Raw genomic sequence first — 20,972 nt, forward strand, 5'->3', positions numbered from 1 at the left:
AGTGTGTACCTAGCGATGAGAAAAAGGTGTAGACACGAGGCGCTCCTTCGCGACCTAAATACAAGCATTGCTTGTTTTGCCCGTACGTGTCCACCATTGGACCACGCCATGGACGCTACGTGTTTAGTTCCCGCCAGCGAAACAGAGAATATCCACGACAAGAAAAGAAAAGGGATATTTGGGCGCATTCTAGGGCAGGCCCAGTCTGCCACGTCTCTTGTACAGTCAGCAAAAATTCCACGGCTGTAGTGCTCTTGCGCGCGGTTTGAAATGCGTCCTCATCACATTCCTCTTCAATCTTTTGGATTGGAAATCCATCCATCAATCAGCCAATCGATTTCTTTCTGCTGTGATAATCTACCTAGCAAAGGACTTATCGTCTAATCAAATTGATGGGCGAGATGTTTCTATCCCTGGTTGTCCGAGCTACCTCGAGGAAGCCTTCGTCTCCATTCTTCTGGATCTCCGGGTTCGCTCGTACTTGATCTCTCCACCGCTGCTACTTCCAGCATTGCTACCACTGCCGCTGCTGTGGATGCCCGGTGGTCGTGGCGCCCGGTGGCGGCCGAGGTGGTGGAACCAAAGTTCAACTAAGGTGGCAACTCTGCTCGATGGGGAAATGATAGCGTTGTGGAGCTGGAGGACTATTGTGCTGCCGTGGCTCCAGGTGAGGCGACTGGATTGCTTCGCGCCTCATTCAATCTAGAGCTCTGGGATCGATCTATAGCATGAAAGAAAAGAGAGGAGGGATCGATTTTCTTGCACAGGAGCTGGAGAAATGGTTTTCTGATCGTGGGGTGGCAGTTTTTGATTATGAAATATTTTCATTCGATTTTGGAAGAAGCAAGGAAAAACTTTTTATAATCATCATGAAAATAACTAACTTGATGTTTGAAAACTCTACCGGTTTCCAGCCTTGACTTTGCCAAGAGCGAGCGGTGTAGTCACATCCTCACAGTTCATCCCGCGGTTAAGGAGAATGCTCATACAGGTCTCGCACAAGTCCTTGCCCTGCATGCTTTATAATTCAAGCTCTGCGTAAAAACGAAAACGTACCAGTTTCAGTCCCCCATACAGCATGCCCATCTCCTCTGGACCACTGGAGAAAAAAAAAGAAAAGAAAAAGACCGTGGGCAGCATGACAAATGCTTACTTCAAACTGCATGAAATAAAAGTTATATCAAACCAGAACAGGAATGAGTTTAGCACACTTGCCTGTGCGTCTCAATGGCTGGAGACTGGAGATACTTGTGGAAAACTTACGATCTCCTGACAACGGCACAACATGTTTAGACACAGCAAAGGAAGGCACACGTACAGACTTGCTCATGGGTGGGTGAATAGACAACGCAGCGGCTACGAACACCAGCGGTATACATGACATTCCACTTCATCAGTAGCACTGTTGAAAAAGCTCCACAACCAAAGCGCAGCATCTCGGCCTGTAACCAGATAATTAAGCAGTGAGGAGTTTATTACTAGTTTAGGAAAAACAAACATAATGAGCCTCTAGTAGTACCTTGCAAAGCCATCCATCAGCGCTTTCTCGTTTCGAGTATCCTATCAGGCAGCATGGCTCGCCTGAACAGGCCCTTGCGAACAAAACGGAATCTGGGGGCAATGGATCCCCGGGTAGTAGTGCGTAACGAGTCTCTCCGGGCGCCCGTCGAATGGTGGAAAGGCGAGAGCAGCCATGCCAAAGTCAAGCCACGCGTTGCTCGCCTCGCGGCTGCTCTTGATTAAGGGCGACTTGGCGTCGTGCCAGGAGAATCAACCAAGCAGGCAGGCGAAGGCCTGGAAGGGTGCTGGACGCATGCACCGTGTTGGCAAGGGCGCATAGACTTGTTGATATCTTCGCTCATCTGGGAGCCTCAGCGGTAGAGGGTAGACACCGCCTCCTCGCTGGAAGAATTGATAAGCACCTGTAAAAGGGCATAGGGAAAGATACAGAATCTGAAATTTCTCTCAGCTGGAAAACGATGTGATTAATGTAATAAGAAGAAAAAACAATGACTTCCAATACATACCTGGCCTGTCTTCCCATTCATTTCGACAGGAGGGAATGGGCTCCCACTCGCAAAAATGGCACGTCCCTGTGTGTATTTGAGCGCCTCTAACCTCCGAGAAAGAATTATTTGCTACAATTGAAAAATTATGAATCTCAAAAACCCACTCCAGCAATTCCAACACACAACTCATAAGTTATGGACTGTAAAAGAAATGTTCCTTGCTTCTTCTAGGTCAGCGATCTCCATTCTGAGAAGAATACAGGGACACTTTTACCTCTTTCGAGATGTGGAGAGCAATAATTTCTGCAATTCCCGATCCTGTCTACGACAGGAAAAGAAAAGTCCATTGGCAAGAGGACAACAACACTTCTCCCGCACCAGCAAATAAGTCCGTTTTATTCCTGTAATATTCACAGCCGCAATCAGACCCCCAAGAACCACAGCAGCAGTCCCTTGCATCAAGGAAAAGAACAGCTTTTCGTTTTGCCATGCTATCTCGTCAAAGTTTCACCTGAATGTTGAAAAAAGGTGCATTGTTGAATAATTTGCAAGGAACCTGAAAGCATTCTGATTAGGAAAATTTTCAAACTCACAACAGCCTTGTCAGTAAGTCAATTAGGCTTCTGATCCTCGGTGACAAACAACAGCACATTAGTGTAACAAGCAAGAAAGATGACAATGAATCATACCTGCACAAGAACGCCTTCGCCATACTCCTGCTTCACAGCACTCGTAAACTCGTCAAGCAGGCTGTCATATTCCTAGCTTAAAACAATGTAATGGACAGTTCGCTTTCGTTTCAGACCGATGTAGAAACGATCATTCAGAAGGTCCTTGTTATTTGTTCCAACCTCTGAAACCATCGGGAGGCGTAACAAGTAAAAATTTTAGGCTGACAATCAACATTACCAAAGAAGTTTCCTTCAGGTTCGAATCGGGAAATTGGCTCTATATACTGCACTTGGTGATCTTCGTCACCCAAAGTTTGTGACGAAGAAAGAAACCTGGATTCCGAGCTCTCCTAAACCTAGAATACGCTCCCCGTCAGTAACAACAATGTATAGCCAGTTTCGAAGAGCGTCCGCCCCTGTTCATTTCTCCAAAGTTTAACACAACATACTTCTCGTTTAACTGATACTGTATATAAGCCCGTATGTTTCGAACGCCTCACCTACAATCGGCGTATAGAAACAGCTATTCATTTTGTTCCTGCAAGTTGCTTATAAAAAATACGTGAACTTACAAGAGCAATGAATTACCTGTAGCTCCAGAAGAGTGACATACTTTCATAGTGGGATCCGGGTACGAACGTAAAACATATAGAACTCGCTTTCCTACAACCACCAACAAGCAGCATTTAATTCGTGTCAGGAGAAAAAGATGTGTCGAGAATTCTAGATCAAATTGACACCTGAAGTTCCTGAGAAAAATGGACAGGATGTCGCAAATGGTGATGATCTCTTTCACCTGGAGTGAAACCAAGCCACTTGTTGTACCTTAGGATCTCCACGCGGCTAAAGTAAAAGCAGATCATAAAAGGAATCAAAGCAAACCTTGGGACATTGCAAGCAAGGAGTAACGATGCGCTCCACAGTAGCTGCGCCCTCGTCATAGATGCACCGGCAAGTTGCGCTTGGATCCTTATGTCGTGCACGCTTTAGAATGTCAGCTAGAATGTGAGCTCGATCAGAGCGATCGATCAATCGATCGTTAGCTTGTAGACGCGAGGCGCTACCTAAATACAAGCGTTGTTTTGCTCATGCCATGGACGACGCCACGTGTTCAATTCCCGCCAGCGAAACAGAGAATATCCCCAACAAGGAAATAGCATATCCACCTTTCCACCAATGGATCCATCCGGCGTTCGATTCCCGCCAGTGCCAGCCACAGATATTTCGACGCTGCGCCGGTATTCTAGGGCAGGCGAGCTGCCGAGATCGATCCCATGGCCGCCCTCATCACGGCAAGGAGATCTAGCCGCCTCCTAGGAATCCACGCTGGGCGCGCCCTATCGCAATCGGCGCTGGAGCTCGATTCTTCCTCCTACATTCCAGTGGTTCGCCGTGTGGTGGAGGAGCAGCACAAGGAAGACGCGGCAGCTGTGGTGAGCACTGCTCGGAGCTTGCAATGGGTGTTCTTGGGCTGCCCTGGCGTTGGTAAGGGAACCTATGCCAGCCGCCTGGCAACCACATTAGCAGTGCCTCACATTGCTATGGGCGACTTGGTCAGGCAGGAGCTCAAGCAATCCACTCCTCTCGCTAGAGAGGTAAGTTGTGTAGCTTCCTTGGTCGGTGTTCTTGCATCTAGCGTATCAATTCTTGCTAGATGTCTAGATTTTGCAAGAATTTCCTGCCATGTGCTGCTAAAAATTCCATTTTTTTTTTCTGGTGGCATACAGTGCTCGTGGATTTAGAGACTAGCTGAGCTGAGCAAAAAAAGTTTCATATTGTGGCAGATGTCCGCGTTGATGGCCCAAGGGAAGTTGCTGCCGGACGAGATTATTCTTGCCATGTTAAAGAACCGGTTTGAGCAAGGGGCTTTGAGCAACGAGGCGGGATTTATTTTGGATGGATTTCCTCGTACCACAATCCAAGCGGTCGGTATTTTGGTTTCTTTCTTTCTATTGTTCTACCTAGTTCTTTGTTTCATTCTCATGGGATTACTTTTGCTTTCTTTGCAGAAAGCTTTAGACGACATTGTCGAAATCGATTTGGTGGTAAACTTGAAGCTCCGAGAGGATGTTCTCGTGCTCAAGTGCTTGGGGAGGAGAATTTGCAGCCACTGCGGTGGCACTTACAACGTCGCCAAGATCGACGTTGAGCAGTCGGAGGACTCTCCCAGAGTGTTTATGCCACCTTTGTTGCCACCTCCGGCGTGCGCCGCAACTCTCACGGTCAGAACAGACGATACTGAAGAAGTAGTGCGAGAGCGATTGCGTATATATGCGGCAGAGGTATGGAAAAAACGCTTTTTTTCTTCTCTATTTCTCCTTTGGACTCATCAAAGTTTTGATCTTTGGCTTGCAGTCCAAACCAGTAGAAGATTACTATCGCGAGCGAAACAAACTCCAGGACTTTGATGTGTGTGGAGGAATTCCCGAGACCTGGCCCAGGCTCTTGGCTGCGCTAAACGTAGAAAACAAGGGAATGGTACCATAGCCGCAGCAAGGTTCGCGATTCCACCATCTCCGGATGACAAAAACAGATTTTTGCAGTGGATTCCACAGGTAAGTTCTCAAGAACATACTCACGCAGGCTTGAATTGAGAGACAGACGATGAGACATGAGATTATTTTATTTGTTTAGCCTCTTCTCTTTGCAGGGAGGTAGAAATAATTTATCCGGGCAAACAGCCAGCAGCTACGGCATCCCAGCTAGAAAAAAAAGGAAAAAAAGGTGCTGGGATCCCGAATAAAAATTTCGTATGTTCAACCGAAGCCGAAAGAGTCGTCCTTCATAAAAGTTTCTGCGCAGCAGCGGTGTCAAACGGATCGAACATAAAGTACGAATAATCTGATTAATTGCGCACCTTGAGTCGGTGCACCTAAAAGGAAGGAAACTAAGAAAACCATTAGAACTTGGAAAAACACAAGAGAACAAAAGAGAAATTTTTTCTCGCATTCGTGCGTAGTGTCACTTAAACCCCGTTGAAAAAACCCTGACTGGCTCTTGGAGGCCGCAACAAATAGCCGCAACAATAGCCGCTGCGTTACTGTAAATCAAGTCAGAGGCTTCCATCGAGGAAATCGTGTCGTGTGTGTCTACGGCCGTCCTGGATGATGAAGTGTCGCGAGTGTGAGTGAAAGTCCTGGAAGAACAATCTGTAGAGCAAAAGAGTGAGAGATAGATATAACTTACGAGCGAAATCCTGTGAGAGTGCCACGGTCAATCGATCTCTCGCCATGGTGGAAATCCCACAGCTCTTGAGCTCCTCCACTCCGGAGCTCTACCTCAAGTTGGCCGTCGCGGGATCGCTCCTAGTGCTGCTGCTACTTCTCTTGAATCTCCCTTCTTCCAGAGGAGCCAGGAGGAAATCCTCGTCCAGTTCTAGTAGCTCCGGCTCTAGTTCTTCGAGCTCGCCTCCTCTTCCTCCCGGGCCGAGAGGATGGCCAATCATCGGCAATCTCCTCGACGTAGGCACCGTCCCCCACGAAGGGATGATGAAGCTCACGCGGGCTTACGGCCCTCTCGTCTATCTCCGCCTGGGCGCCATCCCCCACGTCGTCTCGGACGATCCCGCGATCATCAAGGAGTTCCTCAAGATCCAGGACCACATCTTCGCGTCGCGCCCCGGCAATGTGATCCTCGCGGAGCTCCTCACCTATGGCGGCAAGGACATCGGCTTCGCTCCCTACGGCGCCCACTGGAGGAACATGCGCAAGATTTGCACGCTGGAGCTCTTCTCCGCCAAGAGCGTGGATAGCTTCCAGCGCCTGCGCAGGATGGAGATGATCCACACCCTGGGGCTCATCCTCGACGCCGCCGTGGATCGCCGGGCGGTGGACCTCCGCGACGCTTTCAATGGGCTGACGAGCAACATGATGACGCGGATGCTCCTGGGCAAGCGCTACTTCGGGCCTGGCGATCCGGGGCCCGAGGTGGGCGCGGAGCTCAAGGCGATGATCGCCGGGGGGATCTTGATGATGAACGGCTTCAACATCTCGGATTATCTGCCCTTCCTGCGATTCTTGGATCTCCAGGGGCAGGAGCGGCGGATGAAACAGATCATGCGGCACATCGATGGCCTCGCCACGGCGCTGCTGCTGGAACTGGCGCCGCGCATTGGCAAGAAGCCGGAGAACTTCGTCGATATCCTTGTCAATCTGCGCGGCGAGAATGGCGAGCCGCATCTCCCCGAGGATGTGATGAAGGCCGTCATGGTGGTAAGATCAAGATCCTCCTCTTCCCTTTCCCTGTTCTTGCAAGAACATTCCCACATTCTTGATCTTGATATATCTTGATCTATATAGCGATCTATCATCCAATCCCTGGCCGCGCAAGCGCCGATCGATCCATCCACTCCAGCGCCTCTCGATTCCTCCCTCCTGCTAGGTCGATCGCATCCCTAGGCCTAGGTAGCGATCGATCCCCCGCTTCTTTCGATTGGAAAATATTCTAATTCTCTGTGTGTGCTTGTTCTTGATTGGGCCAGGATATGATGGCCGCAGGTACGGACACCCCGGGCGTGTCGTGCGAATGGGCCATGGCCGAGCTCCTCCGCGACCCGGCCCTGCTGGCCAGGGTCCGAGAAGAGGTTGACCGGGTCGTTTCAGTTGACCGTCTCGTTGACGAGTCCGACCTCGCCCACTTCCGGCTCCTCCGCGCGGTGCTCAAGGAGTCCTTCCGCCTCCACCCGGTGGGCGCGATCCTCATCCCCCACCTCGCCATGGAGGACGCGGTCGTGGCGGGCTACGGGATCCCCAAGGACACGCGCGTGCTCATCAACGTCTTCGCGCTCAATCGCAACGCCCAGGTGTGGGAGAGGCCGCACGAATTCGATCCGGAGCGGCACTTGCGAGGGCTGGGCGAGGGCGCCGTGGTGGAATTCGGCGATCCCGAGTGCCGGCTCATCCCATTCGGATCCGGGCGCCGGATGTGCCCGGCGGCGTCGCTGGGGCTCACTATGGTGCTCCTCGCGCTCGCCAATCTCGTCCACGCCTTCGATTGGGAGGTGCCCGCGAATCTCAGCATGGAGCGCGCGCCCGGGAAGATGGTGAAGGCCCAGCCGCTCACCGCACTCGCTAGGCCCAGGCTGCCACATCACCTGTACAGTCAGCAGATCTAGCTGCCACGTCATCTATATTGCCACATTTTATGTCCAACTGTACTCATCCGTTTTAATTTAAAAAGTTCCATTTTAGGGTTCTTGGGGAGAAGACGAAGTTTGAGAAGGCGCGGCGAAGCTCGCGGTTTGAACGCGAATTCAATGCGTCCTCATCTAATCTGGTCATTGGATTGGAACGGCGGATCGAATGCTATGATGTCATCCATCACTCAATCAATCAATCAATCGATTTGTTCTGGTGTCCTTTGACAAAGCTTGAGGCCGATTTCTATCAATCAATTATCCATTTCTAAGCAAAAAGCTTTCCACTAGAATCAATCAAATCTTAGATAGCAATGCGCCCGCGCCAGAGAGAAGAGAGGTTTCCTAACATCTCCCGTAAAATCTCGAATGTTTCTTCTTCGTTTTTTTTCCTATCGCTGGTTGTCCGAGACTGTTCCTTCGGACGACACCTCGAGGAAGCCATCCACGTCCTCGTCTCCATTCTTCCGGATCTCCGGGTCCGAGTGAGTGTCACTGGATGAATCGTCACCGTCACCATGATCTCTAGTCGCTGCTTGAGCCTTTCTTCGTCTCTCCACCGCTGCTACTTCCGGCATTGCTACTGCTGCTGCTGCTGCTGTGGATTGGAAACTTGGTGGTGGTGGTGGTGGTGGTGGCGGCCGAGGTGGCGGTGACATCAACCAAGGTGGCAGCTCTGCTCGATCCGACGATCTGCTAGTGGTGTCAACCTGATGCTTGCGCCTGTGACTATCTCTGCGTCTGTGCTTCGATGAACCAAAATTGTTGTGCTGCTGTGGTAGAAACTGGGGGACTTCCGGCCTTAAGCTACTACTCTCGGGAGGACCATCCAGGAACTTGGATCGAAAGGGAGGAAGAGGAGGATAATTAGGAGGAGGGAAGAGCTCTGGGAAAAATGGAGCTGCTCTAGCACTACTGCTGCTACCACTAGTCCTGTGTTTAAGATCGGAGTCGGAGGAGAGCAACGGGACTGGAGGGATTAACGGGAGAGGCTCTAGTAAGCTCCTAGAGAACGAGAAGGATGGTAAATGTACAGGTTGGAAGTGAGTACCTGAAGTTTGAGCTCCTGGACCGGGTGGTGGTGGCGGTAACGCTGGTAACGCTGGCAATGGTGGCAATGGTGGCGGTGGTGTCACCCCGCCGCCTCCTCCAACCTCGGCAGGGACTTGCTCGTGGCTCCGGTGTTTCTTCTTCTTCTTGCGCTTTGGAAGCTCCCGGGGTGGAACGAGCGGGTGCCACGAATGTGTCCAGGACGCTAAAAGTGGCTTGTGATTCTTGTGAAGGATTGACACCGCTTGAGCCACTGCTGCTACGTGAGGCGACAATGACGCCTCTGGCGCTGGTGCCACGCTGAAAGCTTCCTTTAACCAATGCGGCAGCTTCGACGGCTTTTCTGCGGTAGAACTTTGGCCACCGCCGCCGCCACCCCCGCCTCCACCGCTGGATTGTTTCAAGGGTAGCGGAGGAGGAAGTGGAGGAGGAGCCATTCCTGTGCCATCGAAGTTGAAGCTAGGCAGCTGCGGAGCTCCGTAGAGACCTGGAGGAGACTCGTGAAACTTGTCAAGAACACCGCTCGGAAGCTCGGGCCTGTCAAAAGGACCTGGACGTTCCCGCAGCCCCGGAAAGTTGAAGTCCGCAAAGTTTGGAACCAGTTTCGACAGCTCCTTGACTCCACTGCGCATGGCAGCCTTGCTCCGGAACTCATACGGAGAAAACTTGCCATGCTCTGGCCTGTCTTTCCTGTGCCTGCGCCTGTCTCTCTTCGGTTTCGAGTAACGCTCCAGTTCCTGGCCTTCATGCTTTCCCAGCAACTTTGCTTCCTCCGCTTGCCAACGCTCTGCTAAGTCGATGACAGTCCTGCGCTTCGAGAAGCATAGCTTAGGATCCTGTAGCATACTCATCCAGTTCCCCCTGCCATGTCTTCTCACTGCAATCCACAATGCATCCAGTTCGTCCTCTGTCCATGAATCTGATCGACCACCAGCCTGTTTCAAGCCTCCGATATAGTCAGGCTCGAGTTGTAGTGCCGCCGGATCTATCCTTGCCTCCTTGTCACTAAAGCTAAACTTTCCCGGCAGCTTGTAAGGCGTCCCTTCTCCCGCTGCATTGCCAAGTGTGAGAGACATGGACAGATTACTTTGTCCCTGTTCCAATGGTGGCACTTTTGGTTCAAAAGGGGAACTATCGTCACGTTTTGTGGCCTGCACAAAAAGAACATAGGAATTAATGAGAGAAGAAACAAAAGCCAAAGAACTTACAGCGTCTTTATTCAGATCAACATGATTGATTTGGCACCCCTCGTCTGCCTGCCTTGATGCGTCCAGGGAGGAAAGATCAACTGAAAACTTCTTTTCAGCGTCGCGAATCCTGTCACTGTTCTCCAAAACGTCAGCTTTCGACTGGGCAAACGGACCATGAAGAAAACTTCTGCTTGGGTTCTCAAAGTGAACTGGCAAGCCCTGGGACACGAAGCCAGCCGCGAAAGGTGTCTTCGGCGGTAGCGGCGGTAACAGATGCCTGAAAGTCGAACCCTGGCTTACACCGTCGGGTAAAGAAGGTGGCATGCTCCCGGGAAACAGATTCAAGTCGCCCACCGGAAGTCTGTCATCTGAAACGCCATCCCCCATTTTTGACAACCTTGACGCTAGAGCTTTCTGCATGAGTGCCTCGTCAACCGGTTCAGGTAGAGGAAAACAGTCCTTGAAGTTTCGCGAGAGTATATCTGGTGGCCTAAGGTCTGGGCAGCCTCCATGTTGCTTCAGCTCGTTAACTGCTTCCCGGAAGTGACATGGAGCTAGAAACGGTACACCATCAACATGTGCAGGAGCTGCATACCGAAGGGCTATGCGGGCTTTCTGCCTTGCTCGAAGCCTGGCACTGCAAAAAAGAAAAATGGACAAGCTGAGAGCACGAAATGCAAGTAAATCTTACAGTTTCAGCTTTAGAGCTTGGCCAGCTGGAGTATACTCCGGCTCCGGTTCCTCCATATCGTCGGACTGCGTAAATTTCAGTGTAAGAAGTAGCGCACTGAAGCAAGCAAACAGACTTACATCACTAGAAACATCTTTCGACTTTGGAGCAGCACATTCGTTGTATGAAATTACTTTTCGTTGCCTCTTTCCACGACCAAGAACCGCTTCTTCTTCCGATTGCAGCTTTTCCCACCTGTGGAAAGTTGTTAGGCCTGTGAAAAATACGACAAACGCCTGTGACTTACCTGATTCGAAGTAGCCTTTCCCACTTGTTGTCTTCTTCATTTCCAGGCTTCGGTTCACCCGCATTTGCACCGGAGCCTTTAACAGCCTGGTCCGCATGTTCCTCAATCGCGTCGTGTTCTTGCTCAGTAGAGTCCCAAGCCTGTGGCAAATCAACACGCTATCATCATCTTCCTGAAAGAGCCTTTTCTAACACTTGCCTTGATAGAACCAAGCATGTCGCCTTCTCCATCGGCTTCCGCGGAGTCCGGAACCACTGAGGCTCTGTCCAAGAGTCTTTTAATGGCAAGATCATCCCAAATCACTTTGGACCGTCCGGTTTCATGGCACTTGTCGTCATAAACATCTCCGAGGCCGCCAACTTTTTTCTTCGGCTTCTCATCCTGTGCCTGAGTACTAGCTCCCGGAGGAGACTCTGCACCTGTTTTCTCTTTCTCCGGGGGCTCTCCGAAAAGATCCTCGGCACCCCATTGAAGAATGTCTTCGATTTCCTTTTGTGATCCGGACTTGCTTGCAAATAGCTGTTCCAACTCAAGCTTCTTTTTTGCAAGGTGTAGAATACGTTCCTCCACGCTTCCACGAACTAGCAGCCGATAAACGAGCAGTTTTTTGGACTGCCCGATTCGATGCGCTCGGTTCATTGCCTGGATGTCTGCGTGAGGATTGAAGTCGGAATCGTAAATGATAACAGTATCTGCAGTAGCCAAGTTGATCCCCAGTCCACACGAGCGAGTTGAAAGCAAGAAGACAAAGCGCGACGTATCCTTGTTGTATCTGCGAATGGCTGCCTGTCGTTCAGCCACTGGAACAGACCCGTCCACTCTCTCGTAAGAATCATGCCCGAACTCGAAAGTCAAATAGTCTTCAAGTATATCTAGCAGCTTCGTCATCTGCGAGAAGATGAGAACCCGGTGTCCTTCTTTCTTCAGTGACCCAAGCATGGAATGGAGAAGAGTTAGCTTTGCAGAAGCTTTGATACGCATCTCATGCAAAAACTCGCCCGTCCCGGATTCTGGTTCAGTACCCGGGATAAGATAAGGATGGTTGCAAACTTTTCTGAGCTGCATGATAATGTTGATCATCGACTGCTGGCTCTTGGTTCCTTGCCGTAGCAGCTGGTAGTTTTTTGTAAGTAAGGCCCGGTAGTACTCTGCCTGTACTGCGCTCAACTCCACTAAAACGACCCTCTCTGCCTTTGGAGGGATGCCTTGCATTGCATCCTTCTTGAGCCTCCTTAGCATATGAGGCGTCACCAGCTTCCGTATCTCTTCAACTTGCTCGGCCGTGCTCAAGGCACTAAACTTTTCCTGAAACGCCGCCAGGGATGGGAACTTCTCCGGTAGCAAGAAGTTTAGCAGGTTGTACATCTCGCCAAGATTGTTCTGCATCGGCGTTCCAGTCATCAAGACCCGATGAGCAAAAGAAAACGTATTCAGGAGAGTGAAGAGCTTGCTGCCTGAGTTCTTCAGCCTGTGACCTTCGTCAACCACGAGAGCTTCCCAAGGCAAAGACCTCAACGGCGTGGGATCGTTGATAACAGTCTCGTAATTCGTAAGCATCACCTTGAACTTGTATGCCCGCTGTTTCTTGCTGCCGTGACTGGAAGCGTACCACTCGTACTGACGGATGACTGCTCTTGCCTTGACGCTACCGTGGTATTCGATGACGTTCAAACCCGGGGCCCAAAGTGCAAACTCTGCCATCCAATTTGGCATCGTCGACAATGGAACCAGCACTAAGCAAGGCCCGCGTACTTTAAACTCGTAGTGCAACGACGACAAAAACGCGCAGGCGGATATGGTCTTTCCCAGTCCCATCTCATCCGCGAGTATAACGTTCTTCTTCTTGTGCCAGCACTTCCGAAGCCAGTTGAGGGCTTCCATTTGATGAGGAAAGAGCTGGCCACCTTGCAATTCTACCGGTTGCTCTTTGACAGCTTCCAGCTCACCCTGTCCGTCTTTCACCTTCCGGCTTTCTGAGCTCGACAATGCTTCGCTTTCGAACAGTTGGAACGTTGCCAGCAAGTCCAAAAGTCCCGGAACTAAAGCAGCATCAAGCCGTTCCCACGTACATTCATCGTAAGGTAGACTATACCACTTCACCAGCACTTCCTCGGCTTGATCTTGTCCCTTCCTGCGAGCAATGATCCTTTGAGGTTGCGTCCATCTGTCGTCTACCAGATTCTTTGGAACAGTTCCGTGCTTGCCTTTGTAGTTCTCCAGCTTCCGTTTTGCAAGAGTCTTCAAACGCGATTCGCAAACCCACTCGTTGTGCACGTGAGATTTTCCCACCCATTTCACCAGGTACTCTAATTCCTCTGGAGGCTGCAGCTCAACTTTTGCAATCCCATCCCCCTCCGGTTGTTCACCGTCTATAGCCTCGTCTACAGTAGTTTTCTCTGGTTCTAGTTCTATCTTTCCGTCTACCTCTTCGTCCTGGACATCGCCCTCTGAAGCCCCAACAATATGAACCGTAGTGTCGACGTCCACCTTGTTCTTTTCTTCTGTCTCGCATCTTTCCACAGACTTCGGGGCTAATGGTTGTGGCCGACATCCCACAATTCGATCAACCTGCAAACAAAGTTAAGACAAGAATATAAATACGTAGTCACACTAAACCTCAAAAGCAGCAGCAGGGAGAATAGGTTGTTCTTCCTTGCGCTTTCTAGAATCAAGCGGACTACATTCCGAGCACAGCCAGCGGCTCCTTGGCATTCTCTGATGAAAAAAAAGGATAAGAGAAAGAAGAAGTTACTAGATTGAGTACCTTGAAAGGAGCGTCCATACATAAAAGATGGAAGGATTTGCCACAACGTCCGCATTTGAGTAGCGAGCCACCAGTGTTACCACAACTGTCACAGGCAGGCAGGCTCTGCAAATTACACAAGAATCAAACGGGATTTTGTCACGTAAAATGATTTAAGTAAAAGAGTACCTTCACATTTGGCGTACTATTCAATTCCTCTCCCTCGTCAAGAAGTCCATCTGGGCCAAATGAACTTCCATTATCCAGTAAAGTCTCGGACGACTGTTTATTCAGTCCACAAGGCGGGCATTTGTCAGCTGCGGGATCGTCAAGCCTCGACTTCTTCTTAAATCTTTTGATCATATCATCTCTGCTCCGCTTATGCGATTTTTCGTTAGAGATGTTGAGAATTTCACCATTTGGAGCTTGGTTCTTGCTTTCAGACTCGCTCCGTACTTCTTTTGCAGTTTCAGTGTTCTTCGCAGCCACCGTCTCTGCCAGTGGTTTTTCCGATTCTCCTATACAGTCTGGGCATCGCCATTTACCTGTCGGGGCACGCTTCACAAGAAGGGCACAAATTATAGAACGCACCGCGTTTAAGAATTGTCTTACCTTTAGAGGCGGGCTCAGACAATGGAGATGGTACACGCGGGGACAATGGTCACAGCAAAGAAGATTTCCGCCAGATTGGCAAACCATACATTCGAAAAAAGACTGCAAAACAAAAACAGCGTAAGCCACCATAAAAAGTGAATTCTTGACTGTAAATGCAAACCCCATCAGATCCCCTGGTTCTTTTCGAGGGAGAATTCCGATCCGCAGTAGGCGTTTCATGTGGTGCTGAAGACCTCGTAATCCTCAACTTCAAGATCCGCTTCCGAGAACCTTCTTCGTTTTCCATCCCAGCTATGCTACCGTCTTCTTCTACACCATCTTGGCCACTTTTCCGCTTCCTCAAAAGTTCCTTGTCTAAGTTAATTCGATCCTCTAACGCGGCTCCCACATTATTGTTGGCCGCAGGGAGCTCGGTAGCTACATCGCTGTCGCTAAAACGAGCCTTGTAAGATTCTTGCAACTCAGCTAAAGCCGCTTGAAACTTTTCAGTCTCGGGCGATTCTGGCATAATCTGTATGTCAACACATCAATCCGGGAGCAATGAACCAAAGGAAGAGCCAAGTACCTGCTGGCAAAAGATGTCCGTGTCACCGTTATAGAGCACAATGTCTTTGGGTTCCAACCAGGCACTACGCAAGAGTAGAAAATTCAACACTGAGAAGAACAAGAAAAAAAAAAAAAAAATGGTTTGCGAGTCTTACAAGCAGGAGTTGCAAAGAGCATTGTTGTAATACTTAACGCAAACCCAGCCTTCCTGCTTTTGCCTTGACGACGAAGAGTAAAGTGTGAGTGAGACCAAAAAGCAAAACCACAAGAAGAAGTGTAGTCACCTTAAGACAGAGAGCGGCAAGTTTTCAAGAGATGGGACCTGTGAAACCAAAACACGGAAGATATCAATACAGTGCTGGGAATGGAGGCAACCGAGCGAATACAAGGAAAAAACCTTACAAATGCAGGCCACCAGAGGCTTTCCTCGATCCTCGCCCAGACAAGACTATCCGGCTCGAACGCCTCGGCCTCGTCGTTGGAAGCATGCAACTCATCGGATGCCGCAGCCCAGATCTTCGCTCCACCATTTTTGCGGCCATTGCGACGTTTCTTCGAGTACTTTGGAGAGGAGTCATTCGATTTTTCTATAGTAGCGCCATTCTCCAGCGTCATATCTATATAGGTGCCTCATTCTCTTTAGACACGCTAAAGCTAATAAATGAGACAAAGGCAAAAACAAAACCACATACCCCGTGGAACGAAATTCTTCGCATTCTCGGACGGCTTCCCAGCTCCTCCTTCTTCCTCCTCCCGCAAGCCCTAAAACCCGATCAAAACCTCGCGGGCACCCTAAAATCCCCCGGAAGCCGATCAAATGCTGGCGCAATCACTGGCGCCTCGCGGCCGCGGCCTAGCCGTTCCACAGCGCCTCCGCTCCACGAAAACCCTAGACCTCGCGGCGATCGACACTGGCGATACGAGACAAGCTCTTCTCCTCCTCGCCACGAACGAATGGTAGCGCCCACAGTGTAATGAGAGAGGGAGACAATGACGGCATCCACGTGGCGTGGCAGCATTGGCATCGCTGGTCTCCCGCCAGTGGCAGGGCGCCGCGTGGCGGGGGCCGCCCCCTCCGCACACAGCGCTCACCTCTTCCCTGTTCGTCTGTTGTACTTTCTCATTATATCGATGCGCGTATTGATACGTATTCTCGCGCCGGCCATTGGCGCTAGAGCCCGTAGCCTACGCTCCTAGCCGTATTGTAACGCTGCGTGTGCCGGTCGTGCTTTCCGGCGCCGTCGCCGCCGGCTTGTCGGCCGGCAACTTCTTCTCCCCTTCGTCTCGAAAACCGCGGGAAGATCACACACCACAGGCGAATATTCCACTGCGCTGTAAGAACTCTTATTTCTTTTAGAATATTTCACGCTACCCTAATGTTAAACCCTAGAATTTGTTCTTCCCGGGGAGGAGATGGAGGACGTGAGCTTGGAGCTCGAGGCAATGGATGCCGTGTATCGCCACGATTGTAGGATTTTGCAGCGATGGCCTCCTCATTTGGAGGTCCTTCTCAAGCCGCGCACGGCGGACGAGCTTCCTTTGCAGGTAAACGTTTCGCCTTCTTGCAATCGATCCACATTCATTCGAGAGTTTCTTGGGGCAGTTTGTGGAGATTGTTCTCTCGATCAAGGCAGGCGACAAGGTAGTGAATTTGCGAAGTTCCATTTGGCAAACTGGCTGGAGAATGTGTGTGCAGTAGTATCCAAGCCATCCCCCAAAATTCGAGCTTGTGCTTGTCAAGGGATTGGATGTGTCTCGGCAGATCAATCTCCTCACTGGCCTGGAGCTGGAGGCAAATCGTTTGTCCAACGAGCCGATGCTGGTCACAATCTCAGAGGTATGCATGAATCACAAAGAAATGGTTCATTCATTCTAGCTTCCAGTTTGCAGTGGATTTTTTGACATCAAACAACTATCCGGAAGGAGATTGCTGCTTTTGCTTGTTTCCTTTGGTGGATCCTGCATTGGATCACGCTCATCAACATTACATGAAGCTCATGTCCTGCTTCCATTGCTTCCACAGGTATTTCCTCTCTTTTTTTCTCTCTCGTTTGTTCTTTTCATTTTTTCTCACAAACTTCGCTCGCAGTGATTGTTTCTCGGACTGGTGGAAGTGGCTTCCTGCAGACTCCACTGCGTCTTGTCCGGTTTGCCGGGCCGAGATTCACACGCAAGACGTCGCTCATGTAAAAGAGATATGCTCGAGAGGATCAACTGTTGGCGTTGAAACTCGAGGCGAGCCAGATGAAACGGCAGTAGCGGTGGTTCTCTGCGAGCAAATGCCAGAAGTTTCACATTCAACCGTTTCCACTTCTAGCGATTCGTCTGAGTGGGCACAACTTCCTGTCTATGACACCCATGCGAGCCATCGAAACAAGAAGAAACACTCGGCGCATGCAGCAAAGAGGCAGTGGCTTCGCAAGCAATCTGGCGAAGAATTCAGATAGAGAGCAGAAGAATATGATACAGACTTTTCGGCAAATCGGACGCTGCGTCTAGCGTCACGAACCGGGGAAGAAGAAGTGAAGCTCAACAACGCTACTCACGAATTCGTTGAAAAGCTATATCGCTACATCGCCTCGTTTTTCTGTTTTTTTCTTTCAGTCATGGCACTGCCGACGTAGGAACGATCGCAATGGCTATGTTGCTTACTATTCTCAGTAGAGACAACGTGTGTTGGAATGCCATAATCACAGCATATCCCAGGCTGGGCATGTCTCTTACGTTTTTACAAGATTTTGCAAGATGCCTTGACGAACTAACAAATTAATTTCTTCTAGTTCTGTGGGAGTTGTTAGGAGCCCTCAAGCATACACGAATAACTTATAAATCTATCTATCTATCTATATTTTGTTTTGGCAGTCTTGCAGTGCCCAGCAGGAAGCATGGGACTGTGCAAACAAGTTTGCAAGTTTGTTGTGGGGGTCTTCTCACACCCTCCATTCCCATGCTCATGTTCCTCCATCTTGGGCCACTCTGAGGTCCTTGCTCCCATGCCGCTGTGAATCGCTGTGCTGGGAGTCCATGAGCCTCGACCTTCTTTCTCATCAGTGCTCCATCCAAGAAAACAAAGAAGAAGGGACTGACTTGATGATCTCATGGCGTGCAGCCATGCCAGGATGCTGGGAAGAGCAGTGCTCCAGGACTTTGGATGGAGGCTGGGAGATACCATTTGGCGTGGCTGGGAGGATCTCGGTGAAGGGCCTGCGTGCCTCGTGATGCCGTATCAGTTGCTACAACTTAATCTGGTGTAGTATGATGGTACTTGATCATACTACATCAGGTTGTGATACAAGTTCTCGCAACTGACACAACTGATACGAGTCAAAATGTGTTTTTATTATTAATCGAATATAAAAATGCATAATTGTATTGTCTTCTTCATCTTCGTCTTTTGCAAACCGTGCAGGAGAAGTCAAGCTGCCCAAGTTCTTCCAGATCTTCTTCATCCTGGTTTGAATTCGTAAAGAAGGATAAATTTCCATAACCTTTCTGGTGAGCTTGGTAAGCTTCTCTCCATCTTCATCTTCAAGTGCTTGGACAATATGTTGTAACATATTGTGGAAGAGACTCCTCATCCACCACCATGTTCCTGGCTCTAATGTGTTGAGTATAGCATATTCCCATTCAACCTAACAGCGAATAACTAACCTGCCATGCCGCATGGACTCATCTCTTGGAACTCGGTGCTCAGCTTCTTTGACAATGTTGCCACCTTCACCTTCTTCTGCATTCATATTCACACACATGCAAGCCAGGTATTCCTAGAATGCATTTATATCATTTTCATCAAGTTGGAGAGACTAGAGGTGAATGTTGAGGGATTAGCAACGAGGAAGCAACAGCTGAGGAAATAGCAGATGTGGAGCTACTTGAAGATGATCCAATGTCAAGGCAAAAAAGAGGACACAGCTAAACTTCAGCTGAGACTCATGCTCTAATTGATCTCAAGAGGGAAGAGTATCTTGCAGGCAGAGCTGAGAGTCGTGAGAAGTGTCTAACCACCTCCAGCTTGCTGGACAACCATTGCAGCCAAGCTTGCAGAGAAGACTGGGTTTGTTAATATTTAAGTATAACTTTAAGTATTGGTGTGAATGCAAACTCTATTTTAATTGTTGAATTTAATGGTAACTTGTTCACACCAGAAATTAACATTAAAGTAAGCTAGAATTTCTTTTGCATTTTTTGCATAAATCCTAATGCTACACTTTTGTAGCATTAGGATTAAATTATTCCATGAAATATTTCACTTGTGATGCTGCTGCAACACTCAGGAGCCAGATTCAAGCTTGTTGTCAATCACAAGTTCGAGGCATTGGCAGTGGTGAGGCTGCTGCAGCTGGAGATTGTGTCGGTCGTTTAGCATGGGGCTGGACAAAAAGTGCAAAGAGTGTAGCGTGGTAGTCACCAACACGCCCTATGTGCTCATGGACCAATCTTGCAATGGCACTGCTGTTGGGGACAATGCAGCAGACCTGCCCAGCAGATTGCTATGTTTGCAAGGGATTGTGGCCTGTCCATGAAGACTTCCCCTCTCACACAAGGTAAAGCTCTCGATTCCTGGAAATTTTCGTGATTTCTTAATCCTTCTTCTTCCATAGAGATCTTTGTTCTTACGGTGCTAGTGATTGAGGAAGTTCTTGCTGTGTGATCCATCATTTTTTGTTATTTACACAAGGGAAATTTTGATTCCTTGCTTGTGGAATCCTCTTCCATCGCATGCTTGACATTCCTCTGAGTTTTTGTTCTTGGGGTGCCAGTTGCCACCGCCACTGCTAAATCAAGTCTAACGTTGTTAGGTATAATTTAATGGCTAAATTAGCTAATTTAATAGGAATGTGAACAAAGTTATCATTATCCAAAGTTTTTATTACAAAAAATGACTAATACTATAATTGACTTGAAAAGAATAACATTAAAATTTTAAATTAGGTTAAAATCTTCTAATGTAAAAATTCTAAGTTAATGGTGGGATTGATAACAAAGTTTGTGTGAAGCTGAACATAAGTGTTGGGCCTTTTGACACTTACTCTTAAAATTAAGGGTGAATTTAAGGAAAATTTGGGATGTTAATGAAGAGCTTAAACTGGTCGATGTTGAAAGAATTGTCTACAGCTTGAGTCTTTGCGGAGCTCAAGCCACATGAAAGACTGATTGTAGACACCAGGTTTGCAAATTCATGGACTAATTCCTGAGTTCTAGTGTTGCAAGATTTGCCGGTGCCAACCTCAGATTGCACACAAAACACTGGACCCTTCTTCAAAACTAGATTACGAAGATGGTCACATTACTACATCATAATACAGGTCTCTTGGGCTGAGAAGGCAGCAAATCTATGTCGACCCCATACAGACTCCTCACGCGATCCAGTAGCTCACACTCTTGCCCCCCCACAACAAGACTAATCACCACTTTGGTCACCTGGTCCCGGAGCTTGGAAGCACGCTGAAAGTAGTCCCCGGGAGACAGTGGCATCTCAAAGTTGATCACGTCTCGAGCTCCCTTGGAGCAGCCATGATCTGTGACGATCACGGACCTTTGCTCGCTCCGCTTGATAAGCTCCACCTCCCTCTCGCCCATGCCGCTGTGAATCCCAAACGCGGACAAGCCCCGCTTCCTCATCTCCTCCGCCACCTCCACCACCCTGGCACTGCTGTTGCACACCACCGCCGCCTGGACTTTGAAGCGCCGCCTCAGCTCTTTGCACAGCCGGCATAGCTCGTCTAGTTTGCAGCTCTCATCGTCCACGCGAGCGTAGAACTGGCGGACGCCATCCATGCTGGCGCCGGCCTTGGCTAGCCTTTCCCACCGATGGCCCTCGGCAAACCTCGACGCCAGGTCTTCCACCTCAGGAGACAGCGTCTCCGAGTGCAAACCGATCTGGACATCCTCTTCCAGCCGCTCCACGATCCACTCCATCTGTGACACACAAGGCAAGACAGCTACGTAAGTGACCACGAGAGAGAGAGCGAAGCGAGCTCACCTCGGGCCTGTGTGACGCAAAGAGCTTGTCCGCCTCGACCAGTATGAGCTGGCA

General features: G+C 49.5%; 5 protein-coding genes across 11 annotated transcripts; 3 read left to right on the forward strand and 2 right to left on the reverse strand.

Moving 5' to 3' along the window:
* The first annotated feature begins 3,878 nt into the window (after positions 1 to 3,878).
* Positions 3,879 to 5,445, forward strand: LOC9647289 (probable adenylate kinase 6, chloroplastic). Of its 3 annotated transcripts, none has more exons than XR_002990925.1 (5): positions 3,879 to 4,275; positions 4,465 to 4,605; positions 4,690 to 4,962; positions 5,036 to 5,235; positions 5,315 to 5,445. XR_002990925.1 is itself a non-coding variant. In XM_024663895.1 (4 exons), exons 1-4 carry the CDS (start codon positions 3,955 to 3,957, stop codon positions 5,165 to 5,167), a joined length of 867 nt encoding a protein of 288 aa, XP_024519663.1. In that variant the 5' UTR covers positions 3,879 to 3,954; the 3' UTR covers positions 5,168 to 5,445. The 3 variants fall into 3 exon arrangements, 1 of the variants encoding a protein (XP_024519663.1); XR_002990926.1 differs by having other exon boundaries at positions 5,331 to 5,445; XM_024663895.1 differs by having other exon boundaries at positions 5,036 to 5,445.
* A 198-nt stretch (positions 5,446 to 5,643) lies between these two features.
* LOC9647267 (cytochrome P450 703A2) lies at positions 5,644 to 7,835 on the forward strand. The gene is made up of 2 exons (XM_002990048.2): positions 5,644 to 6,891; positions 7,161 to 7,835. The coding sequence occupies exons 1-2, from the start codon at positions 5,911 to 5,913 to the stop codon at positions 7,791 to 7,793; spliced, it is 1,614 nt and encodes a 537-aa protein (XP_002990094.2). The 5' UTR covers positions 5,644 to 5,910; the 3' UTR covers positions 7,794 to 7,835.
* Positions 7,836 to 8,037: 202 nt separating this feature from the next.
* LOC9647268 (protein CHROMATIN REMODELING 4) lies at positions 8,038 to 16,122 on the reverse strand. Of its 3 annotated transcripts, XM_024663892.1 has the most exons (16): positions 15,628 to 16,122; positions 15,338 to 15,552; positions 15,220 to 15,257; positions 15,091 to 15,153; positions 14,955 to 15,018; positions 14,550 to 14,900; positions 14,387 to 14,488; positions 13,964 to 14,332; positions 13,796 to 13,900; positions 13,648 to 13,746; positions 11,230 to 13,599; positions 11,032 to 11,171; positions 10,865 to 10,979; positions 10,746 to 10,810; positions 10,073 to 10,691; positions 8,038 to 10,015 (listed from the first exon to the last, which is right to left on the reverse strand). In XM_024663892.1, the coding sequence occupies exons 2-16, from the start codon at positions 15,548 to 15,550 to the stop codon at positions 8,207 to 8,209; spliced, it is 6,522 nt and encodes a 2,173-aa protein (XP_024519660.1). In that variant the 5' UTR covers positions 15,551 to 15,552; positions 15,628 to 16,122; the 3' UTR covers positions 8,038 to 8,206. The 3 variants fall into 3 exon arrangements, with proteins under 3 accessions (XP_024519660.1, XP_024519659.1, XP_024519661.1); XM_024663891.1 differs by having other exon boundaries at positions 10,746 to 10,979; XM_024663893.1 differs by lacking the exon at positions 15,628 to 16,122 and having other exon boundaries at positions 10,746 to 10,979; positions 15,333 to 15,444.
* A 128-nt stretch (positions 16,123 to 16,250) lies between these two features.
* LOC9647291 (E3 ubiquitin-protein ligase RNF25) lies at positions 16,251 to 17,669 on the forward strand. 3 transcript variants are annotated; one of them, XM_024663889.1, is made up of 6 exons: positions 16,251 to 16,269; positions 16,326 to 16,480; positions 16,539 to 16,577; positions 16,632 to 16,772; positions 16,826 to 16,958; positions 17,025 to 17,669. In XM_024663889.1, the coding sequence occupies exons 2-6, from the start codon at positions 16,420 to 16,422 to the stop codon at positions 17,380 to 17,382; spliced, it is 732 nt and encodes a 243-aa protein (XP_024519657.1). In that variant the 5' UTR covers positions 16,251 to 16,269; positions 16,326 to 16,419; the 3' UTR covers positions 17,383 to 17,669. The 3 variants fall into 3 exon arrangements, with proteins under 3 accessions (XP_024519657.1, XP_002990095.2, XP_024519658.1); XM_002990049.2 differs by having other exon boundaries at positions 16,635 to 16,772; positions 16,819 to 16,958; XM_024663890.1 differs by having other exon boundaries at positions 16,635 to 16,772.
* Positions 17,670 to 20,230: 2,561 nt separating this feature from the next.
* On the reverse strand, positions 20,231 to 20,713 carry LOC9647269 (ATP-dependent RNA helicase eIF4A). The gene has a single exon (XM_024663869.1). The coding sequence runs from the start codon at positions 20,711 to 20,713 to the stop codon at positions 20,231 to 20,233; it is 483 nt and encodes a 160-aa protein (XP_024519637.1).
* Positions 20,714 to 20,972: the final 259 nt, after the last annotated feature.

Source organism: Selaginella moellendorffii, unplaced genomic scaffold (genome assembly GCF_000143415.4).
Source record: "Selaginella moellendorffii unplaced genomic scaffold, v1.0 SELMOscaffold_104, whole genome shotgun sequence".
Classification (NCBI taxonomy): domain Eukaryota; kingdom Viridiplantae; phylum Streptophyta; class Lycopodiopsida; order Selaginellales; family Selaginellaceae; genus Selaginella; species Selaginella moellendorffii.

Bases quoted from the DNA above. Each gene is read 5' to 3' on its own strand.
- LOC9647291 (XM_002990049.2), top strand. From the start codon at position 16,349: ATGGAGGACGTGAGCTTGGAGCTCGAGGCAATGGATGCCGTGTATCGC. The intron at 16,773-16,818 runs GTATGCATGAAT...TCTAGCTTCCAG, and splicing joins TGCTGGTCACAATCTCAGAG to TTTGCAGTGGATTTTTTGAC. The intron at 16,959-17,024 runs GTATTTCCTCTC...CTTCGCTCGCAG, and splicing joins TGCTTCCATTGCTTCCACAG to TGATTGTTTCTCGGACTGGT.
- LOC9647267 (XM_002990048.2), top strand. From the start codon at position 5,911: ATGGTGGAAATCCCACAGCTCTTGAGCTCCTCCACTCCGGAGCTCTAC. The intron at 6,892-7,160 runs GTAAGATCAAGA...TGATTGGGCCAG, and splicing joins TGATGAAGGCCGTCATGGTG to GATATGATGGCCGCAGGTAC.
- LOC9647269 (XM_024663869.1), bottom strand. From the start codon at position 20,713: ATGGATGGCGTCCGCCAGTTCTACGCTCGCGTGGACGATGAGAGCTGC.
- LOC9647289 (XM_024663895.1), top strand. From the start codon at position 3,955: ATGGCCGCCCTCATCACGGCAAGGAGATCTAGCCGCCTCCTAGGAATC. The intron at 4,276-4,464 runs GTAAGTTGTGTA...ATATTGTGGCAG, and splicing joins CCACTCCTCTCGCTAGAGAG to ATGTCCGCGTTGATGGCCCA. The intron at 4,963-5,035 runs GTATGGAAAAAA...TTTGGCTTGCAG, and splicing joins TGCGTATATATGCGGCAGAG to TCCAAACCAGTAGAAGATTA.
- LOC9647268 (XM_024663891.1), bottom strand. From the start codon at position 15,550: ATGACGCTGGAGAATGGCGCTACTATAGAAAAATCGAATGACTCCTCT. The intron at 13,747-13,795 runs GTACTCAATCTA...TTTTTTCATCAG, and splicing joins GTATGGACGCTCCTTTCAAG to AGAATGCCAAGGAGCCGCTG. The intron at 10,692-10,745 runs GTAAGATTTACT...TCTTTTTTGCAG, and splicing joins CAAGCTCTAAAGCTGAAACT to TGCCAGGCTTCGAGCAAGGC.